Source organism: Ochotona princeps, chromosome 15 (genome assembly GCF_030435755.1).
Source record: "Ochotona princeps isolate mOchPri1 chromosome 15, mOchPri1.hap1, whole genome shotgun sequence".
Classification (NCBI taxonomy): domain Eukaryota; kingdom Metazoa; phylum Chordata; class Mammalia; order Lagomorpha; family Ochotonidae; genus Ochotona; species Ochotona princeps.
Window position 1 is genome coordinate 50,130,548 of NC_080846.1, and position 21,005 is coordinate 50,151,552.

A 21,005-nucleotide genomic window follows, 5' to 3' on the forward strand; every position below is an offset into this window, starting at 1 on the left:
GTAATCTGAGTTGGGGTGCAAGCCGGGTACAGCCTTTCCCATCTTGCCAGGTGACCCACTCCCACTGCCCTTTTCCAGAAAAATGGCTCTGGCTCAATATCTGGACATCTGGAGATAAATAACAACAATAATAATATGTGGTTCTGAAAGAAGAACCATTTATTATTGCCCAAACCGCCCCCTTCTGCCGGACAGTTTAGAGAACCTGTTTCTACAGATCCCTAATTTGGACAGTGCCGTGGCACTCAGAATAAATCCTCCCAACAGACTGGGTGTGGGGGGTGGCTTTAGCAGAGCCTCTGAGCTCTCTGAGGGCTCTGCCCCTGTTCCCACCTGGAGCTGGCACAAGGGAGACTCGTTTGTCTGGGCTGCTGCGGCTGCGGCGGTGCCACCATAGCAGACAGCTGCTGCGTCGGCTTGCTCACCTCTCCCTCCCCAAACTTCCTCCACCTCAGCGAGCAAAGCAAAGTTTTCCTCAGCCAGATGCAGGGACCTCGTTTCTTTTACAGACCCACCCATAAATTTTATAACAGGTAGTTAAAAATTACGATGAGGAAGTGGTGGCCCAGCTCTTCACAATGGGTAGCGGGGAGAATGGGGCAGCACTGCAGGCAGCTCACCGGAAATTTTACTTATAGACTGTAGCACAACCTGTCCGGAGTTTTCTAATTGGGACAGGGGATGGGAGCATTGGGAGGAGGGTGGACTTTCCCAGCCCGGCAGGCAGCCCCTTTGGGGGGGCATCTCATCTAGCGAAGATGAGGGAGGGGGTGGTCAGCCCACTCCTGAAAGGGTCTCCCCCTCCCCCAGGAGCCTTTGCCCATACCCTCACGCAGGCCCATAGTTGTTCCGGACTCTGCCGTAAGGGATTGTGGATGAGCGAGGAAATGCGAATAATAATAATAATAAAAATCCGAAGGAACGAATTTGCCCCCCAAGTTAACAACCACATTATCTTGTCTCTACTGTTGAGATTAGAATAATAAATTCAAAGTGAAATGAGCGAGATGCTTCAACTCAGCATTTTGAAAGATACTATTTTTCACAAATCGCAAATAGCTTTCGGAAGCCACTTTGATTGGCTAATAAAAAAGCAGAGAATGGGAGAGACTCGTATCTGTTGCAGCCCAATGGTCCCCATTCCGGTAATGGGACGGCGGCGGGAGCTTTGGGGAGGACGCGCTTCTAAAGACAGCGCATCCCGCTTGCAATTAACGTTCCCCCCATAAAACAGGTTTTTTACCTCCTTTTCTTTCCTAACGAGAAAGCGGAGGGCATGGGCAGGGGGGCAGGGGGAGCGGGTGCTGCGTGAAGGGGCGGCCGGGGTTCGCTGCTTCCCGCCCGCCGGGTGCCCGACATCCCCAGCCAAGCCGGGCGCCAGACGCACCCCGCCCTCCGACGCGCCGAGGCTGTGGGGCCACGGGCACGGCTGAGCAGGGCAGGGGATAGATGGGACATTTGGTGTCCAGGGTGAGGGAAGAAAGCGGCGAGGCCTCTCCCAACCCCTACTGCAGGGTTCGCCCCACCACTACTCGGCAGCAGGGCCAGATATTTTTATGAATAGACAGCATAATATCACGTTCAAAAACGAAACGGCCCTAGGCCATCCCTCGGCGCCGCGGCGCAAGGAGGGGGACACCGGCGGGCTGGCCCGAAGTGGGATCAAAGCATTTTCTCTGCAAACTAGGGTTACCTGGCTGCAGCCTCTGCTCCCAGCAGGTACCCCAGTTTTTCATTTCAAGGAGATTTTGTGGGGGGGTGTGTGGAGAGGACGCCTGCTCAGGGCTGTCCTCGGTGGCAGCGGCGGCCCACGGTCTCTGCGTCTAACCCGCGGCTTCCCTGGGGCTGCACAGCCCCCTTATGAACGCCAACTGACCCTGCGCTGTGCTCAGGACCCCGTGGCAGCCAGAGCCCGGGTTCGGGATCCCCCAAGAAATAACACAAAACAAGAGTTGTTGGCCTGGGCTTAGGTCTGGGAAAATCATTGACCAGGATAGAGAGGGAGAGAGACAGAGATCTGGCTTCAAAAATATTTCAGTCTTTGGGGGTCTGGTTTTTAAAGACTAGAAGATCCCTCCCCCTCCCCCTCTCCTGGCTGAGTCAGAGGATTTATATCTCTGGAATTTGGGATGATTGGATCAGTATCTTATTGGCATAAACAGATTGCTCTGTCAAGGAGTGAGAAAAGCGAAACCCCTTTACCCCATAATCCAAGAGCCCTCAACTTCTATATTTCGGGGAATGAAAATTGGAATGAAGACTCCCCTTACCCTTCTGTTTCCTAAGTGTGTGGGGGGGGGTACTGTCCATTCAGCTGGCCCAGCTTCCCATCCCCCAGGCTCATGGCCTGCTCTGTGGGAGTAAGCGGGCTGCCCATTTGCCAAGGTAAAGCCTGGAATGGGCTGCAAACAGCCAGGAAAGAGGGGACACAAGGGGGCTTGGCAGACAGTGCTCCTGACCCAACCCCCAGCCGGCTGGATTTGAATTTCAGGCCCTGGACTGCAGGCTAGCTGGTCTTCCAGCTCATTCATCCTTCCCTTGGCCTCATCTCTCCCCCAGACCCAAGGTTACTCAACACCCCCCAACACACAAACACACACACACACACACACACACACACAGCATTTCCCATCAGTAGGCATCTCCTAACCAAGCCCTTCAGAAGGCTCAGCAGCCTGGAGCCTCACATGAGCTCCAGGCATCCTTGGCACTGCTCTCACCCTGGGTGCTGGGTGCCAAGGGTGAGCCACCAGCAGGGGCCTGTTCTTCTAGAGGGAAGTCCATGTCCTCACCCACAACCCCAGTCCTGGGAGAAGGCATGCCACAGGAGAGGGGAATGGGGCAGATTCTTTGTCTGGGCCCAGACAGAGCTGAGGAGGAAGAGGATGATCCAGGGAGGGAGATCCTTCTGCCCACTGGGATCCTGACATTGAGGGACCCACTGGGTTTGGAGTCAGGATTCCCCCTGCTAGACCCTTCATCTTTCCACTAGTGGGTGGTTCCTCTTCTTCCTCCCCTCACCTTCCCCCGCCACAGCTTCTTTCACCTGCCCCCCCCCCGCCAGCCTTGCCCCCTACCACTTCAGGCTGCTGCCGCTCTCCATCCCACCCCACCCCAGTCAGATCTGGGGAGCAAGCCTTTGCCAGAATGTTGGCAGGCAAAAGAGGCGGCGCGGGAGGAGAGAGGGGGTAGAAGATGTGAAAGAGTTGCAGAAAAAAAGCCAATCAATGTCATCTTCCACTATTTTTTGCTCCTTTTTTTTTTATTATGACTCACGTATACAATACAAAGTACTTAGACCAGGGACAGGGCTGTCAGGACACAAAATCTACATTCATAGCTGGACATAAAGACAAATGACCAAAATTATTATTATAGATATATTTTAACATTTTTTTTCCTTTCGAGCACGTTGCATAAACAGAGGACTCAAGACAAAGTTAACTATACACTCAGTGCAATTTAGTTCTACTCTACTGGGGTTAGAAGCACAATGAAAGCGCACGGGACCGGCGGGCTAGGCAGTCTCAGTTGTTGGGTTCCCTTAGTGAAGCAGCAGCAACAAACGACAACAAAACCGCGGTACGAATACTCTCAAAGCAGGATTTCTTTCTATAGGTAGTGATAAAATACATTGGAGGTTTCTTCCTCTTTTTTTTTTTATTTTTTGTTTTTCTTTTTTTTCCCCTCTTAGAGTAAGGGTTTTTTTTTTTTTTTTTTTCAAGATTATTGCAGGTTCCCTTTAGGTAGTATGTTAAAGATTTATTATCAGTATTATTCTTAGTATTAGTATTCATTTTCATGATTGTGGCGATTTCTGAGCGCTCCAAGTGATGCAGCTCAGAGAGCCGGGCCCAGCAGAACAGAAATGAAAGCAAAGGCAGGCGAGGACTGAGGCATGGGCCCAGGCGATCATGGGATGAGCTAGGTAGACTCTTGCAGGCTCCTGGGTGCCCCACGCAATGGGGGCAGTGAGGTGAGAGAGAGCTACATCTCCTTCACAGGATTCCATTAGGTGCCTAGAGAAAGTCAAGGGTTTTTGGTTTTTTTTTTCTTTTTCTTTTCTTTTCTTTTTCTTTTTTTTTTCTAAACAGGGAGCCCTGGGAGGAAGGGGGTATTATTTGCTATCCTTTCCTTATTTCTCAAAAGCTGTTTTCCATTTCTTTCCTCTTCTTTTTCCCCCTCCCGTTTTTCTTTTTCTTTCTTTCTTTCTTTCTTTTTTTTTTTTTTTAAGCAAGTCAACCCAGTCCACTACATCCTGGCATTGAAACAAAGCCACGAGTCCTCATCTTCTTCTTCTTGGAAGGGGGCTCCCTACTAACATGAATTGGGGGTGGTGGAGGGGGGCGGGCAGTGTGGCACCAGGGGGCAGAGAGAGAAGACCAAGAGCGAGGAAATCCAGGAAGGACCCAAAAGGGTTTGGGGGACAGGGGGGAGAAGGGGGCAAGTGTGTCTTCCAGGGCTAGCTAGGAGTGGACCAGAGAGAGAGAGAGAGAGAGAGAGAGAGAGAGAGAGAGTCCCAACTTTTTCCCCTGCTGTGTCTGGGTCTTCCCCCCACTGTAGCCCCAGACACATAAAGAGCAGGGTGGGGGGGAGTCCAAAGGTAATAAAACCAGAGCTGCTAGTATCTGACAGGTAGTTAGAGTTGTGAGTGTCATTCTATTCTCTATAAAAGCAAATGACAGTCGTAAACTTCTCAATTTATCTGCTACCATAAAACGAAACTTCAAGGGAGTTGCTAAGGGGTGTGTGTGGGGGGGGGTCATCTCTCTTTCTTGCTCAGTCCTTGTTCTCTTCCTTTTCCTCCTCTTCTTTCTCCTCTTCCTCGTTTCCTTCTTCTTCCACCTTCTCCTCATCTCGGGCTCCAGGCAGCTTATCCTTGTTGTTCTCCTTTTTCCACTTCATCCTTCGGTTCTGGAACCAGATTTTCACTTGTCTCTCTGTCAGTCCCAGGGCATGAGAGACTTCGATCCGGCGCTTCCGTGTCAAATAAGGATTAAAGAGAAACTCCTTTTCTAGTTCCAAGGTCTGATATCGGCTGTAAGTCTGCCTTCCGCTGCGCCGCCCCGGAGCTGGACAGAACAGAACCCCAGTTTGGTTATGTTTGGGTGGATGGGTCGTTGTCCTGCTTTTCCCTGCCACTTTTCCTCCCTTTATGCCAAGAGGCCCCCCTCGACCCTGGCTGGCTGAGCCCCCAACTCCCCAGTTTTTCCCTCCTTAGTTGTAGAAGGGGCTGAGCAGAAGACCAGAAAGTTTGCGGGCTTGTTTTGGTTTGGTTTCACGTTGGGAGGTGGGGGGTGGGGCAGGAATTGGGGTCTCTGGAAACTGGGGACTTGCAGCCACCCAGGGAGCGCCTGCAGAGCCCACTCTTCAACCCCACCCCTGTGCCCCCAGGCCTTGCAATCCCAGGACACAGGCTCAGTGCAGCTTTGTTTACAAGTGCACAGAGCTGCCAGTATGTTTGTAAAGAAAAGGAAAAGGGGCTGGGGGCAAAGAGAGAGGGGCTCTGACCACTGGCCCCTGCTTGTCTCTCTCTGCTGGCCGTTTTCCCAATCAGCCAAATCATTGATCTGCTGGCATGTCTCACCGCTCCGCCTGATTGCTAACTGGAGACCAGCAAATAAATCACCGGCCATCCCTGCCGGAACTTGTCGCGATGCTTTGTCGCTTCCCCCTGTACTTCGAAATTGGGCCGTGAGGGGCCACCCTTGGAGGGGCTAGTGACCTGAGCTGCTCAGCAGGTCGCAGCGGGACCCAGCAGCGCTCCATGGGGATGGGGACAGCCTGGCCAGGGCCCCTGAGGACCTGAGGGATCCCCCAATCTGTTGGCCTCTCTCCTTGGCAACACTGTTTCCCTCCATCTAGGGCTTCATGCCTCTCTTTTCCTCCACCGTCTAGGGGGAAGTATAGAAAAGTTGGGGGGCACAGTGGTGATGTTCTGGTGCTCTGGGAGGGGGCAGTGGGTAGCCTGTGAAGCCAGCGCCTGTCCTTGATTGGGGGGGGAGGTTGCCACACTCTCTGGCTAGAGGAGAGGAACAGGGGTCTCCCCTTCACTCTAAGACAGCCTGGCTGACCACTGTCCTGGACCCCAGACACTAGTTAGCAGCTCTCACGGCTGCTAAGCATAGGGTGCTGTTCCTAATCCCCTCCCCAACTTAGACTTCGGCCGGCCTCGACTGGGAAAGCCAGGCGGACAGGGAAACAGCCAGCTTGAACCCTCTGCCCCCACGGATGCCTTTCCACCTCTCCTCACCCTCACCCAACCCCCCAAAACATCCCAGGCACCCCCTGCCCCACCCCCAGCCTAGCCCCCCCAGCCTCCAGCAACCCACCCAGGCACCCCCGGGGGTGGGGCGGCAGCGAGCTCCCCCAAAGCCAGGAGGGAAATTGGGAAGGCAGACAAAAAGGAGGCGAGGGAGGCGGGAAGGGGGTGGGGAGACCCCGGAGCGCGCGGGAGAGCAAGGGGGAAAGAGAAAGGCTTCTTCTCACCGTGGGGTCTCATCCATGGAAACATGAGGCTGGGAGACGAGTTTTGATTTAAGTGGCCTTGTCCTTCGCTACTGTTAGTGTTGGCGGAGGATTTACAGTCGGGATATTGCACCACGCTCGCCTCTTGCTGAGCCCCATAAAGGGACTGTCTGGGGAGCGCTTCGTAGCCATAGAATTTGGAGGCGTCTCCGTGGCAGCTGAGCGAGCACGGGTTCTGCTGGTAGCCCGAGTTGGAGATGCCGGAGGTGCCGTGGTGGAAGAATTCCTGGACGTGGTGCGAGGCGTGCTGGAAGCCGGGAGCCGAGCCGCCGGGCCCGTACACCAGCGCATGGCTCCGGCCCACGCTCTGCGGGAACCGGCAGTCGTAATAGGCCGGTTCCAGGGTCTCGCCGCCTTTGTATTTGGAGAACAGGGGGTTGACGAAGTAGGAACTCATGCTGGGTACATGAAAACCCCGCGCACCCCTCCCCTCTGGCTCGCCGCGACTCTCTCTTCCCCCGCCCCGGTAGTACCCCCGAAACTCCCCTCCCCCCGGGACCGAACCCCCGGGCCGGCCGGCCGGCTCCCCGGGACTGGGACTGGGCTGCTGGGCTTTGGGGGGTGGGGTGGGGAGGCTGGGCAGGTGGGGGCGGCTCGGGGCGAGCGAGCGAGCGAGCGCGGCCGGCGGCGCGGCGGAGCTGCGGGCTGGGGCGGCGGGCGGCGCGGCGGCGGCGGCGGCTGTCTTCACTGTGGGTAGGTAGAGCTCGCGCTGGCTCACTTAGCTCTTTCCTTTAACAGCCCAGGCGAATTCCTCAGACTCCCGGCGGTGGCGGCGCTTACACGCGATTCGCGTTCATCAATCCACGACATGAAGACAGGCGAGAGAGAGAGAGAGAGAGAGAGAGAGAGAGAGAGAGAGAGAGAGAAAGAGACAGAGAGGGAGAGAGATGGCGGGGCTTGAGGGGTTCAGAGTTGGGGGGACCTGGAGGAAGGGGAGGGAGGAGAGGGGGAGGGATGGGGGTGTGGTGTGCGTATGTGGGGGGTTGGCGAGCCAGCCCTGGCTAATGGCCGGACCAGCTTTTCCAAGGTATGCATTCAGATTGGAAGGTGCCTCTCCCCCAGCCTCTCTCTCTCTCTCTCTCTCTCCCCCCCCCCCCCCCTCTCTCTCTCTCTCTCTCTCTCTCTCTCCCTCTCTCCAGGCACACCTGAGCCAGCAGGTCAAACCAGGTTACCTCAACAGGTACAGGACCCTAGAAAGAGGTTACCCCGGGGGCAAGCCAGAGCAGGGCTCCTGACCCAAAAGGCGAGTTCCCAAGGGGAATGAGTTAGGTCTGGTGACTTGGGGGAGGGGGGACAGAAGCAAGCTGACCACGTCCCGCATCCTCCAAGTGCCTGTGTCCTCACCCCTCCCCAGGGCCCTGTCTCATTTAGATGCTAAATTTGCTGCCGCCTGCCTGTTCACCCTGGGGGTACAGAGGAGGCCCAGAGGCCACAGCATGGACGTCCCACCTTCCCACTCTCCTGTCCATTCAGACACCAGCCCCCACCTGCAGCAGGAGACCCAGGCAAAGGCTGCCAACTTGGTGGTGGTGGTGAGGTATGCCAGCAAGTGCCTGTGAGGGTAAGAAGGGCTGGGTAGTTGTGTGTGTCCTCGGCTTTTGCCTGGCTGGGATGCAGAGGTGGCCTCATAGGAGAGCCTTTCTGTCTGGGTTGCGGGGAACTGGAGCAGACCTCTAACTTGCCCCTCAAATCCTCCCATCCCACAGGCATAGCCAGCTCAGCCTGAAGGGGGACCTCCCCACCTCCCACCCCCGCCTAAAGCCTGCCCCTCCTTCCCCAGGCAGGTTGCCCAGGCCAGGATGTGGATGGGCACTGTCCACAGACACTCTTTAAATATTGACCCACACTTTCTGGGGTAGGTGGGTGGGAGGGAGGGCTCCCTGCAGCCCCAAACACTGGGCACACTGGCATGCCTGGCGAAAGATGAAAGACCCTTGGCTTCTCAGCGAGCCTGGCATGGGGAGCTAAGAGCAGCGCAGGAGCGAGCAGGCTGTAGGGCACATGTGCGCTGTGTGCATAAAAATGAAGATGAATAGGAAGATTTTTTTCCTGTCCTCTCTCTCTCAGCAGACTGGGCTGTGCCCACAAACAGGACACTGCACACACACACACACACACACACACACACACATACACACACACACATTGTACACACTGTAGTCCTCACCCCGAGATACACCAAGTGCACACTCAACCGCAAACCAGCACATGCATGCCTCCAAGGGCAGATACACACACACGCACACCCGTATATGCACACAGGCACGCATGCACACAACTACCTCGCCTGACCAACACCACAGATGCCTCTTTAGGTCTTTGCATGAGGACAAAATCTCCCCCTCCCCGCATTCCTTCCACCTTCTGGAGCTCCAGGAGTGGAGGAAGGAGGAGGTGGTTAGAAAGCCAAATCTTTTCTCTCCCTTGGCTGGAGCCCAGCTCTGGGACTGGGGGCAGTGGCCAGCTAGGGCCCAGGCCCTGCCCTGCACACCCTGTGTCCCTCTGTTATCTAAGCTATTACTGGGGGGAGATGACCATTCCAGGCCACATTCCCAAGGGCGATCCCCCCACCTCTGGTGCTGCACCAAGACCCCTGGCTTGAGGAGGTGTGTGTGTGTGGGGGGGTGGAGTCAGAACCACCTGCAGGGAGAATTGACGGCTGCTCTTACTCTTAGGGCTCCCAGGACTTTGAGTCCCTAGGCAGTGGGGAGGGGGAAGGCCCATGCAATGTCAAGGTTGGAGGCTTTCTGGGGCGGGTGATGGGGGCGGCACTCTCTCCCTAGTGTGTGTTACCCCCTTGGTGCCTCCAGCTCCACCTACCCCCTCCCCACCCCCTGTCAGTCCCTGTAGGTGGACTGCCCACTCCCAGCATCTGGGTCACCGGGATTGTCACAAACACTTTGTCCTCTCCACCTGGCAAGAGGAGGGCCAGAGGGCCAGATTTGCTCTGGGCTTGTGCCTTATCTTTTTTTGGGGGGGGGGGTGGAAAGGTGGCTATCTCGACATTTTATGGTCCAACGAAAACCCGGCCACAGAGCGGATTCTTCCGGGTCTTTGTGTCTTGGAATGCGACTGTCCGGAGTGTGCGGGCCATCGCTGCCACCGCCCCCCTGCCAGCCTGCCTGCCAAGGAAGACCCCTCAGACCCTGGCCCACCTTGGTTTCCCCTTCAAGTAAGGGGGAGGGGCAGTATCTCCTCGCCTCTCTCTCGTTTTTTGCTTTCCGTCTTTTTACATGTTTCTTATTTTGCTCCTGGAGCCTGGAATTCAACGCACCCTAAGCAGACATCTTCGCCAGGCCCATGTCGGCCGCCTAGGTACTGCGGATTTATGCTCGATTGTCCGGGTCACCCGCCTTTTTGTGTGTTCAATACACGCCGCACTTATCTCCTAGGCAAAGCGGGTGACTTTCCACGCTTGCCCTCCACCAGAGCGCGAGCCCATCCACCCACTTGCCACTCGACAATTATTTACATCTCGCAGGTGAGACGATTGATTTGCTCAACTCGGCAAGGCCGGGCCGGGCCGGGCAGAGGCGCGCGCTGGGCCTGGTCGTGGTCGCCCCGGCCTCGAATGTCAGCGGGGCCTGGCCGGCCCCGGGACCTCCGCCGCCTCTAACATTGAGCAACAGCGCCACCTCGCGTCCACTCGCCCCCTTGCAGTTCGGCCCAGGGAAGGGGGAAAATAAAACACGCACAAAACCAGCAGAGGTCCCCAGGCCTGGCCCAAAGGTGAGAAGGGGGGACACCGCCGCAGCCTGTGGGTCGGTGCAAAGACGCGGGATGCATCACCAGGGAGCTGCCCCACTCCCCGCCCCCCACGAGAGACCGCTGTTCCCTGGCTTCCCAGGTTCTCGAAATAAATCTTGTCAAAGTCCCACGCTGTTTTCTCTGTTTGCACTACTCTATCCCCAGCTCTTGCATATAAACGCACCGTGCAGAAAGGACGTGCCGCAATCTCACGCGCCTCCCTCCTCCTCACACACACCCCTCCCCCTCGCAAACAGGTGCGTTTCATTGTCAGGAACACCGCCCCACCGCACCCCAGCGCAGCACGGGCGCGGGCTCCCAGAACCACCGGCGTCCGCTCCCTAGCCTGCTCTCGCTCCTCTTACCCTGACGCTGCGGCTGCCTCCGCCACCGGCCCCGTACCGCCTATCCCGCTGCCCCGCTGCCGCCTGCCCACCGGACTTTTGGGGTGGGAGTGGCTGCTCCCAGCGGTGTGGACCCCTGGTTTGCAGCCCGTCCCTCTCTCGTGCGCGTTCTCCCCACCCTCTCCTCCCAGCCAGTGAGGGGTCCTGTTCTCCGTGGGCCATAGACAAAACATTCCTATAATCCGATTTCAAAGGAGAGAGTGTCCACCTTCTTTAAACCATAAAACAATTAAGCCCAGACGTCTAGCCAGCTCCGCGCTGATGTTTTGTTCGGCCCCATTCAGGACCCGGAGCTGGGAGACAAACAGCGTCATAAAAAGCGGCATTTCGGGGCTGCGGAAATGTACTTATCCGCTGCCTCCCCAAGTGGAACGACCTTTAGGGTTTTGTGATTCTGACAAAGGAACAGAGGGGAGATGGGAGGGGAAGGTAAGGGGAGGAGGGCATCTGTTGGCTCCTCTCCCCCCACCACCACTTCCACCCCCAGCTTCCAAGATCTCTCTCTCCCAGATGTGTGTCTGTCCTAGTGGTGATGTTACTGCCGTTTCCATCTGTAAGTGACGGAAAATAAAAACCGAACCCGTTCCTGACCTGCAGGGCAGCTTGGAGGCTGTGCTGGGACGCAGCCGGTGACCCAGCCCGCGGACTTGGGCCTGCTCAGGATCCCACGTTCTGGCTCGGAGGCTCCTCCGAGCGTGCCCCAGGCCCCACACCCCGCGCACCTCCTTCCTGCCCGCAGTCAGGCTGGCTGAGGCCGGCTGCAGGAAGCAGGCGGCCCGCCGAGGGGAGGCGACTGGGCCTCCTTGGTGCAGGGGTGTAGTGGAAGCGCGGAAACACAGGGCCGAGCCTGGGCAGTCCCGGATCCAGGGACAAGGCAGGAGGAGAGGATGGGGAGCTGGGGAGTAGCATTCCAGCCTCCAGAGGAGGTGAGGAGGGTCTGTGGTCAGGAGGTCCTGAATCCCCCAGGCCCATAGGGCAAGTGAGCAAAGAACAAACCGCAGGCCAAACAAACAATGGTTCTGAAAAGCCAGGAGGGAAGATCCTGAGTGTCCCCAGGCAAGCATGCCGCAGTCACTGCTGCGTCCCTTGCTGTGACTGGACTGTCCCCTCCCCAAATATTAAGGGGGACAGATTTTGCACATCTCCCTGCAGCCTCCCAGCCTGAATTCCTTTCTGGAAGGAGAGGATAGAAAGTCCACACACCACTGACAGGGCCTGTCCCCACAAGTGCCCTGTCAGTGCAAGGTGATGCTCTGGGGGCTGGGAGGGAAGTAGGGGCAGGCTCCCCTAAGTCTGTCGGGTGACACCCTGCACCCTCAACAGAATGGGCAGCCCGAGATATATTAAAGGGCTATATCTCAAGCAGTCTGATTTTAATAGTTTCCAGATTGGGGGATTTCCGAGAAAGGGGGCACCCGGCCGAGGCATACCCATCAGCACAAGTCTGCTTCTGATTAACAGATGAAAACTGTTGGTTCCAAGGAACGGGTCGGGGTGCAGTCCAGGGGTGGGGCGCGGTGGTCTCAGTGGAGCTGTCCCCCACTCCTACACACACGTCCCTGAACCTCCTCTCTGGGACCTATAGTGCCAGGGAGCACCTAGCTCAGCTTTGAGGTCTCTGGCCTTGCCCAGCTGACAGGGAAAGCTCCCCAGTCCCCCAAAGAGCAACACTCAAACACCAGCGCCCAAGACAGGGAGGACAGCCAGGAAAAGGAGAATTGCGGACGCATGCTGCACTCACAAGTAGAGCTAAAACTGCCTTGCTTTTGCTCCGTCTCCCTTCCCTTTCTCCTCCCTATTTTTCTCCTTTAGCCCTCAGCACTGCCTGTTCCCTGAGGCCTGTCAGGGAAGTCACCCTCCTGGCCAACGACCCCCACCCCCAAGTCACGCCTGGCAGCAGCAGCAACAGCAGCAGCAGCAGCAGCAGAGTTACACCTCAAGCAGCCAGGCCAGATTCCTGCCCGGGCCTTCACCCAAGCACCCAACTCGCATCTTCACCTATCTCTCCCCTCCGATCTCTTGTACTCATAAATTATTGCAATTCATTACAGCCAACCAAAGCCACTCATGCCAAGCCTCCCCCCCCCCTGCATCCAGCCATCAGGATAACTAGTAGGCACACCCAGCCACTGCAAGTGCAAGCCCTCGATGCCCCCTTGCCCCCCCCTCCACCGGCCATCCCCTCCCCGGGCACCCTGCCTGCCAAGAAACGCCGGTTCCGGGGCGCGTCCTCCTCCGGCTCCAAGCCTCCCCTGGCGGACCCAAGCCCTCGCATCCTCCATGATAGCAGCGGCCTGAGCGCGTGCCCACAGGGAGGAGAAATAAGGAGAACTGGATGCGGTTGGGTTTCTGGTTTTTTTACGTGACTTCGATATATTAACACAGAGCCGATCTAACCATAACAAACAGAAGCACATTACAGGATGGACGCTGGTGAGGGACGGACGGACGCTGGCGGGGAGAGGAAGCTGCTATGTACACGCCCGAGGCGCCGGCCTGCGCGCCGCCGCCGCCACCACTGCCGCCGCCCGACCCGGGCCCTCCTCGCTCGCTCGCTCGCCCGCTCGCCCCGCAGCTCCTGGGCCTGCCGCGAAGCGCGTGTCTGTGTCGGTGTGTCTGTGTGGGTGTGTGTGGGGGGGTGTCTTTTTGTACAAAATTTGCAACGCAGCGCGTCCAAGGCCAGGGAAGGGGTGGCCTGGACCAGATACAATACAGGGGGCCAAAATAGAAATAGATTGATTCAAGTACTGGCTTCTTCTGAAGAAAGGAGGAAAAAAATCACATTTGTGTGTGTCGTTTATTTCAGTTGCGCTGGGGGGAAGAGAAGAAGGGTCTCTCTCCACCTCCTCCTGACTGCGCAGAACTAACTCTAAAACACTTTCTCAACACTGAACCCTCCCCAATCGCCAAAGTAGCTCCTTTTCCCCTTCATCTTTTTTTTTTTCCTTTTTAAGCTGATTTGCTTTTTTCTCTAGCTTGTTTTTTTGCTTTTTCTCGTGCTTTCTCCCGCCAGGACCGGGGTATAATTTTTTTGTGTGTGGGTTTTTTGTTGTTGTTGTTTGTTTTGTTTTTGTTTTGTTTTTCCTTGGCTGTGCCCAGGCAGCAGGCTGTAGGACAGGGCTTTAGGATTGCTCCTTGTCGGTTTTCTCTTTATTCATCTTTTTCATCTTCATCCTCCGGTTCTGAAACCAGATTTTGACCTGCCGCTCGGTGAGATTGAGAACTCGGGCCACCTCGTACCTACGGTCCCTGGTTAAATACATATTGAAGAGAAATTCTTTCTCCAGTTCCAGCGTCTGGTACTTGGTGTAGGGGCAGCGCTTCTTTCTCGTGGAGCGGGCGTGGATCCAGTTGGCCACGGGGTTGCCTGAAGGGGCCAAACACACACAAAACAGGAGTCAACAGAGCCCCTCAGCAACCCACCACCCCGACCACGCCACCCCCGGCTGTTAGCCAGGCTCCCCAAACCCAAGAATTGAACCTGAATTTGGAACACATTTTGCTGTAGGCATCCACCCCCCCCCCCAGCCCTTCTGCATTCTGCAAACCACCCCACTACTCTTTCTCCCCGCCCCCCTGCATTTTCCAGCACCTAAAGCTGTAGGATGCAAAGCTATCAAAGCCCCTACTCCAGTCTGGTCCTCCGCTTCCAGAGTAGTAATTTGAGAATATCCTCATAAAAAGTCCAAATTCCCAACCATTTCATAGGCCCATAAACGCTTCTCTCTCTTGTTTTTTATTTTTATAGCGAAGTCTCCCTCCTCCCCACCTCCCTCCTCCCCTGCCCCCTCCCCTCCTCACAGCCCACGACCAAGTCCTGAAATTTCAGCACTTGTGCTTCCTGACCCTGAGAGCCCCCATCCCCTCTCCTGCACCAGCTCCACTCTCAGCTCCCCGCGTGTGCAACCCTGCTGAGGCGAATTCTCACGAAGATCTTGCCACAGCCCAGGCTTTTTCTCCACTTCCCCAGAGAGCTGCTGGCTGGTGGGGGGGGAGGGGAATGGGGACAGGCACCCCCAGATCTCAGCTCTCCCACTAGCCTCCAGGGGCCTCTTTCCTGCCAACCCCAGGCCAGGCTCTGTAGGAGTCAAGCTTCCGATTTCAGGTTGGTGGAAGCAGCTGAGAGTAGGGAAGCAAGGGGCCCTAGGAGGTGTAGAATTAGGCCCTGGCCCCTTTAGGGGCTGGAGGAAGCCTATTTCTGGAACCCCCCATGCCCCAGACACTTCCTCATACCCTAGGGGCTGCACCCTCCCCTGCGGTTCCTCCTTCCGTCTTTCTCTGACCCTGCAGTTCCCACCTGCCTCCCACTGTCTCCATCCAAGCCCCCCTCCAGGAGTCCCACTGTCCCAGGTTGGAGTTAAGTGCTGCTTCCCCAGTCTGGGACTTCCATCCTTAACTCCTCACCCCTGACCCCCCCCACACACACATCCTGAAGACCCTCAAGAGAGGGTTCTCCAGTTGAAGGAGGCGAGGACCACCCCACTCTTCTCTCCAAGTCCTGCGTTCTCCCAAGTTCCCAGCGTGGGAAATGTCCCAAGCTCCCCACAATTGTTTCCTATTCTGGGACTCTCCCTCCACGTTGACAGGCAGGTACAGGGGTGGCTTTCCTCCCTGGGGTGCTACCTCTTTGCTCACACACTCTATGCACCCCCATCCCATCTCAAAGCCTGCTTGTGCTTCCTCCCCACCCTAAATCCCCTGGCTTCCCTACTGTCCCCCAGGCACGTCTTGGATTTCTTTGCAAGTGCTGAATTGAGCCCCAAACGCCTAGCCTGGGGAATGTGGGGTGGGAGACCGGGGGACCCCCCTCCTCCAAGTCAGTTCCTGGGAAAGAAGCCCCCCTCTGTCCTCTCCCACCCAACAATCTGGCTCCCTGGGGCCCCCCTCCTCAGACCTTCCTGCCCCTGCCCAAGCTCCCCAAGGTAATTCGCTTTTATTGAGTCCTCGCCGCCCCCTTCGCCCTCGCCCCTCTCCCGCGCTCCCTGCGCGCCCGGCAGCCGCCGCCACCACCGCCAGCACCACCGCCTGCCGCCGCCGCCGCCGCGGCCAGGGGGGCTGTAATCCCGGCTTCCCCCCACCACACACACACACACACACACACACACACCCCTGCCCGCCCCGTCCTCCCCTCCCCTCCCGCGCGGGTTGTAAAGGAAAATTGCTCCCAACTTACTGGGGTCCAGGTCGGCCTTCTCTTCTTTGTGCTTGCTGCCGCCGAGGGCGTCCGCCTCGGGCGAGGGCAGCGTCTGCGGGGCGCGGTCGCGCAGCTCCCCGGGCGAGCCGTACATGTAGTCCGGGTAGCTGCGGCCGTCGCCCGGGCCGCAGTCGGCGCGGCGCCCGGGGTAGGCGTCCGGCTTGAGGGCGTAGTGGCGGCCCCCGGCCGGGAAGCTGGGGAAGGAGACGGCGCCGGACAGCGGCTCGAGCCAAGTCCGCATGTAGCGCGTGTCGGCGCCGAGGTGGGGCTGGGGGCCGTAGGGGTGATAGACCACGGACGACTGCGAGGGCACGGGCGCCCACGACGTGCTGAACACGGCCGGCTTGGGCGCGAAGCTACAGGACGGAAAATCGCTACAGTCCGGCACCAGCCCGCTGGGTCTGGCGGCGGCGGGGTGAGCCCCGGTGGCCGGAAACCTGGACGCTAAGAGGTCTTCATTGTCGTGCGAGATGAGCGAGTCCACGTAATAGTTACTGATGGGCCCCGTCGCCGACATCGTAACGGGGTTTTACATACATAAGATTATTGTATGAACTGTATATGTACTTTTTATCTGCTCACAGAACAATCAAGGCAGGTAATTATTTTTCCAGCCTTTTCCCCGCTGCTCATTGGCTCCCCAGCCCCCACGTGATCGTATTTACCCAAAAATACGGCGCGGATCAATGCGCAGGGGCTTTTTTTTCCCCTTTGCTTTTTCTGCCCCCACCCCCCCGCCATCCTGCCCCCTCCTCTGCCCTGATCCCCGCGACCTGCGTCTCCCACCCCACCCCTCAGCACCCCCTCCCGGGGGTCCGCGGACTCTGGACCCCAGCCACCGGCCACCCCTTGCAGGACGGCTCCGAGCTCGCCAACAGGATTCCCCCTTGCCCACGTCTGTCCACGCATAAGCAGATGGCCTCCCACTCCCCCCCACCCTAAGACGCACACACCCGGCCCTGAGAGCGTGAGGATTTGGGGAGGGGGCAGGGAGAGATGGGGTGAAATGACCCCATCCCCGCGGAGGAGGAGCAGGAGCAGCAGGAGGAGGCCGGGGTTGCAGAGCACCCCCAGCTCAGCCCCGGGGACCCAGGCCGGGGTGCGAGGGAGCCCCCCGCAGGGGCGGGGAGCCGGCCCGAGGTAGGTGGAGGAACTATTTCTTGACGTAATCTGTCTCTGTCGGCCCGGACGCGCCCGCAGCCTCTGCGCGAGCCGAGCCGGGCGATTGTCAGTTCGGAACGTGGCTTTTTAAAAATGCGTTTTTAAATAGTGTGCATGTATGTATTTCTTCCAGAAGCGGAGGCGGCCGCGGTGAGGGAGGGCGGGTGGGAGGGGATTGGAGAAAGCTGGGGTGGAGGGGAGGGAAGGAGGGACAGGGGACCGTCCTCCTGGCACTGGCCAACTCAAGCCCCCCAAGTCTGGGGCTAGGGCAAGCTGCTGGGGCGAAAGGTGCTCCAGCGGTGGGAGGGGTAGAACTTCGGGCTCTTCCCATCCGCTTTGGGAGTCTTCTCCTGGCTTTGGCACAAGATAACACAAGCGCCTTTATTTTAAATTTATTGTCTGTATCTATCTGTTTCTTTGCCAGCTTGAAGAAGTGGAGGAGAGAGTGTGATGGACAGAACTTCACTGGGGGCATCCCCACTCCGGCCTGCTGCTGCTCCCTCTCCTTTGCCCCCAGTTCCAGCACTGCAGCGACGCTCTGCCACCCCCTCAGAGCCCCCCAAAGAGAAGTCACTCCCCGGGGGCTCTGCCCGCAGACAGCCAGGGTGAGAACGGGCAGAGCGAGGGAGCGACCTCGGTTGTGGGCAAGTAGCTTATTTTTACGTCCTTCAATAAAATTTTTATGAGGATCATTTGATTGTTCATAAATGTGTCTTTCATTAAATAAAATTGTAGGCTGTTTTTGGAACGGGAAAAAAGCAATGGAGGCATGGGGAGGAAGCAGGTTTTCTGGGGGGGTATTGGAGGCAAGAATTCTGGAGGACTTGTATGACTGCAGGGGCAGTATCGGACAACTTGGCCGGTCCCCCCCACAAGTTGCGTGGCTGCTCTTGCCCCTGGAATTTGGGGTTCTTCGCCCAGTCTTGTGCTTTCTAAAAGACTGTCCCATGGTATCTTCATGAAGGGGGGTAGGGGTGGGCTTTAGGCAAGCAGGAAATGTCCAGTGTGGGTGCAGGGTTGTTGTCTGGGGAAGGGGAGAGGACTGGGGCAGGTGCTGTTCCCCCACAGACCTGGTGCACCCAGACAGGGCAGAAGTTTGAAAGGGGGTGGTGGTGGTGCAGCTTTGGAGTCAGAAGGCTAATGTCAGGCGGTACTAGGGGAAACACAGGAACTAGGGTGGGGATGCAGCCTCTGGGGGAAGCCGGGAAGGAGGCTTCCCAGTCCCAGCCCTTGGCCCTGTCATCCCTCTGCCAGTCCCCTGGAGAGGACCAAACCCCAGGGCTTGGACGAGGGGCTGTTTCTCCCTCCACCCTCCCCGCCCTCCCACCTTTGTGGAGCTGTCTCCTCTAGGTTGGAAAGGGCTAGAGGTTGGGGGGGGACTAGTAAATTGGGCAGAGGGTACAGCAGCTGCCTAAAGCAGGGATCCCAGCTCTGCTACTGGCCCCCTCCCCAATTCCTGCTCCTCCCCCTCTCTGCTTCGTCCCTTTTCGGTCTAGCGGGGCTGGGATTTGGATGCGCATTGGTGGTGGGGTGGGGGTACAAGGAAAGTGTCTGGCTGGGGGGGGAAGGCAAAGGGAGGGGGATCAGACGGGACCTCAGCCTCCATCCCCCTCATCCAAGGGCTCTGTTCTTCACTCCCTTGGCCCGGACTGAAGTGGGAAAATGCAAATTCTAGCAAGAAACGGAATATCCCTTTGGCCTTGATGGAGTCCGGTGAACTGTCAATCAAAAATCTTCACTAGTTCAAGGAAAAGACAAGAGGTTCCTACCTCTTGGCCAAGCCTTTTTTCCAAACCACCCCCCCCCCAGTACAGCGGCCAGCACCTCCCCCAGCTCCGGCTGGCTGGGGACTCAGCGGCTGCTGGCAGCGATGGAGCGAGGACATTTAGCCTTCAGCGGGGCCTGGGGCCAGACTGTGACCAAGAGGACACCAGGGGACAAGAGCCTACTCCGAGACAGCCCCAGACAGAGGCAGCGAACACGGCGCCAGGCTGGAAGGAAGGAAAGAATGAGACGGAACTGTACGAGAAGAGCAAAGGGGGAGAATGGAAGAAAAGAAGACAGGCGAGATGGGAGAGCAGGATGAAGGCGAGCGGAGAGCGAGGCAAGGCGGAAGGCAAGGCAAGGAGGAAGGCCAGCCAGCCACAGGCAGGACCAGGCAGCCATGGCATTGTGCAGCCCGCTGGCTTGCCGGGCCTCTACCGCGGGACCAGCTCCTCGGGGGCGGACGGGCGGGCAAGCGGAGCAGCCACTTCTGTATGGACACAAAGGAGGCAGGAGGCCTCCTCTCCTGCCCCTGCCGAGAGACCTGCTCGGTCTGGTGTGGACATAGGAGGCCTTTGGGGCCCAGAATCCCCACGCTGGGCCGGGCAGCCAAGGCACAGGCGACTGGGGGCTGAGCCACAGGGGCAAAGAAACACAAGGGGACAGACAGATCCCTTCCGGGGCTCCTCCTCTGCCACTCTGCCAGCTGCAGGGCCTGTGTGCCCCACCCTTAGACCTGAGAGTCCTTAAGGTTCCTTAGCTCAGGGTGGGGGGCTGGCTCTGCCGAGCTGCCCTCTTCCCTCCTACCCTCCCCCAACACTGCCTGCTTTCCCTGCCTTTGCACCCTGCCTGCCCCTGGCTGTGGCAGGCGGCAGTCGGGCAACCGGGATCCCTGTTGCCATCCAATCTCTTACTCCCCTCTCACCACCTCCCCCCCCCTCCCGCAGCCAACACAGCTACTGTCACCTTCCGACCCTCTCCTCTCTGGCACAGGCACTAAGGTGGCTCCAGAAGCAGGCCTGGGCCCAATGGCCCAGTTTCCCTAGAACCGGCTGAGAGGTGGCCTAGGGGAGGAGGCCCTGGAAGGGCTGAGAGGCCACTAGGCCGAGGTCCCTCCCTCCCATAGACAGCACAAGTGCATGTGGGTTGCAGTCCCCATTCTGTACATGTGGAGGCCAGCACGGCAAGTCTGTGGGATGAGGCAGGCTTTCCGGCTTCTCCCCAATCCAGGCCTGTGTGTGTGTGTGTGTGTGTTGGGGGGTACTAAGAAAGAGGGTCTCCTCTGCTGGAACCCAATTACTAAGGCTGATAGCTCTCCAGCTGTATTTCCAGGTTCCCTGTCACCACACCACCACCACTCCCTCCTACTTTCCCTAGCAAGACTGGGGATGGGGGTGGAACCCAAGGGACTAGGGTGGCTGGGAGTCCCTGCTAGGAGGGGGGCACTCCAACTTCAACTCTGTCACAGCCTGGCTGCTGGATTTGCGAGTTCCTCTCCCAACCCCAACAGAGTTCAATGGGCCCAGGAGGGCTCCCCCACCCCACCTACTTACTCCAGGGGGGAGGGGCAACTCTGGCTCCATCACCTCTATCCAGCCACAGGGAGGATAGACAGACAGGTTCCAGTGGTCCCCTCTCCCCTGCCACGCGCCTCCCCCACCCCCCTTTTTAAAGTGATTTAAATTCCCTTAGGCTCAATCCACACTGTCAAGTTCGGATTAAATTCAAAACAGGTTTTCCTTCCCACCCATGTTCCCCCCCCACACCCCTTCACCCGCCTGCACATCCCACTCCCCCGACCCTGCAGGCAGGGAGCCGGCTCCCGGGTGCCTGAGCACCCGCCCAGCGCCAGGGAGGAAGAGGAGGAGGCCGCACTCCATTCGCTTTCATTTTGCTTCTCTCCATGAAATGGGCTCACTCCACCTCCCAGCTGCCCTCTCCCCCCTCCTCACCCCCTCCCCAGTTCCCTTCTATTTTCCCCCATTTCCCTCCAGATTTCCTCTTTGTTGGGGGCACACACACACACACACACACACACACTGACAACTCCCAGCTCAGGCCTGCTGTGGAAGCCGAGACACGGAGTCCTCCCGGCATGCAGCGAGGAATCCCGCGCGGCCGGCCCCCACCCCCAGGTGGGTATCCGGGATCCCCGCACGCCGGGAGCCAGGGCTCCCCGCGAGCCCAGCAGGAGCAAAGGCCCCAGG

At 58.0% G+C, this 21,005-nt stretch overlaps 2 protein-coding genes across 2 annotated transcripts; both read right to left on the reverse strand.

Moving 5' to 3' along the window:
* Positions 1-4,506: 4,506 nt before the first annotated feature.
* HOXC8 (homeobox C8) lies at positions 4,507-7,313 on the reverse strand. Its single transcript, XM_058673452.1, has 2 exons — positions 6,490-7,313; positions 4,507-5,072 (listed from the first exon to the last, which is right to left on the reverse strand). The coding sequence occupies exons 1-2, from the start codon at positions 6,923-6,925 to the stop codon at positions 4,780-4,782; spliced, it is 729 nt and encodes a 242-aa protein (XP_058529435.1). The 5' UTR covers positions 6,926-7,313; the 3' UTR covers positions 4,507-4,779.
* Positions 7,314-13,025: 5,712 nt separating this feature from the next.
* Positions 13,026-16,400, reverse strand: HOXC9 (homeobox C9). Its single transcript, XM_004583156.3, has 2 exons — positions 15,853-16,400; positions 13,026-14,046 (listed from the first exon to the last, which is right to left on the reverse strand). Exons 1-2 carry the CDS (start codon positions 16,388-16,390, stop codon positions 13,802-13,804), a joined length of 783 nt encoding a protein of 260 aa, XP_004583213.1. The 5' UTR covers positions 16,391-16,400; the 3' UTR covers positions 13,026-13,801.
* Between the last annotated feature and the right edge of the window lie 4,605 nt (positions 16,401-21,005).

Bases quoted from the DNA above. Each gene is read 5' to 3' on its own strand.
- HOXC8 (XM_058673452.1), bottom strand. From the start codon at position 6,925: ATGAGTTCCTACTTCGTCAACCCCCTGTTCTCCAAATACAAAGGCGGC. The intron at 5,073-6,489 runs GTGAGAAGAAGC...TGTTCTGTCCAG, and splicing joins TCCATGGATGAGACCCCACG to CTCCGGGGCGGCGCAGCGGA.
- HOXC9 (XM_004583156.3), bottom strand. From the start codon at position 16,390: ATGTCGGCGACGGGGCCCATCAGTAACTATTACGTGGACTCGCTCATC. The intron at 14,047-15,852 runs GTAAGTTGGGAG...TGGCCCCTTCAG, and splicing joins GAAGGCCGACCTGGACCCCA to GCAACCCCGTGGCCAACTGG.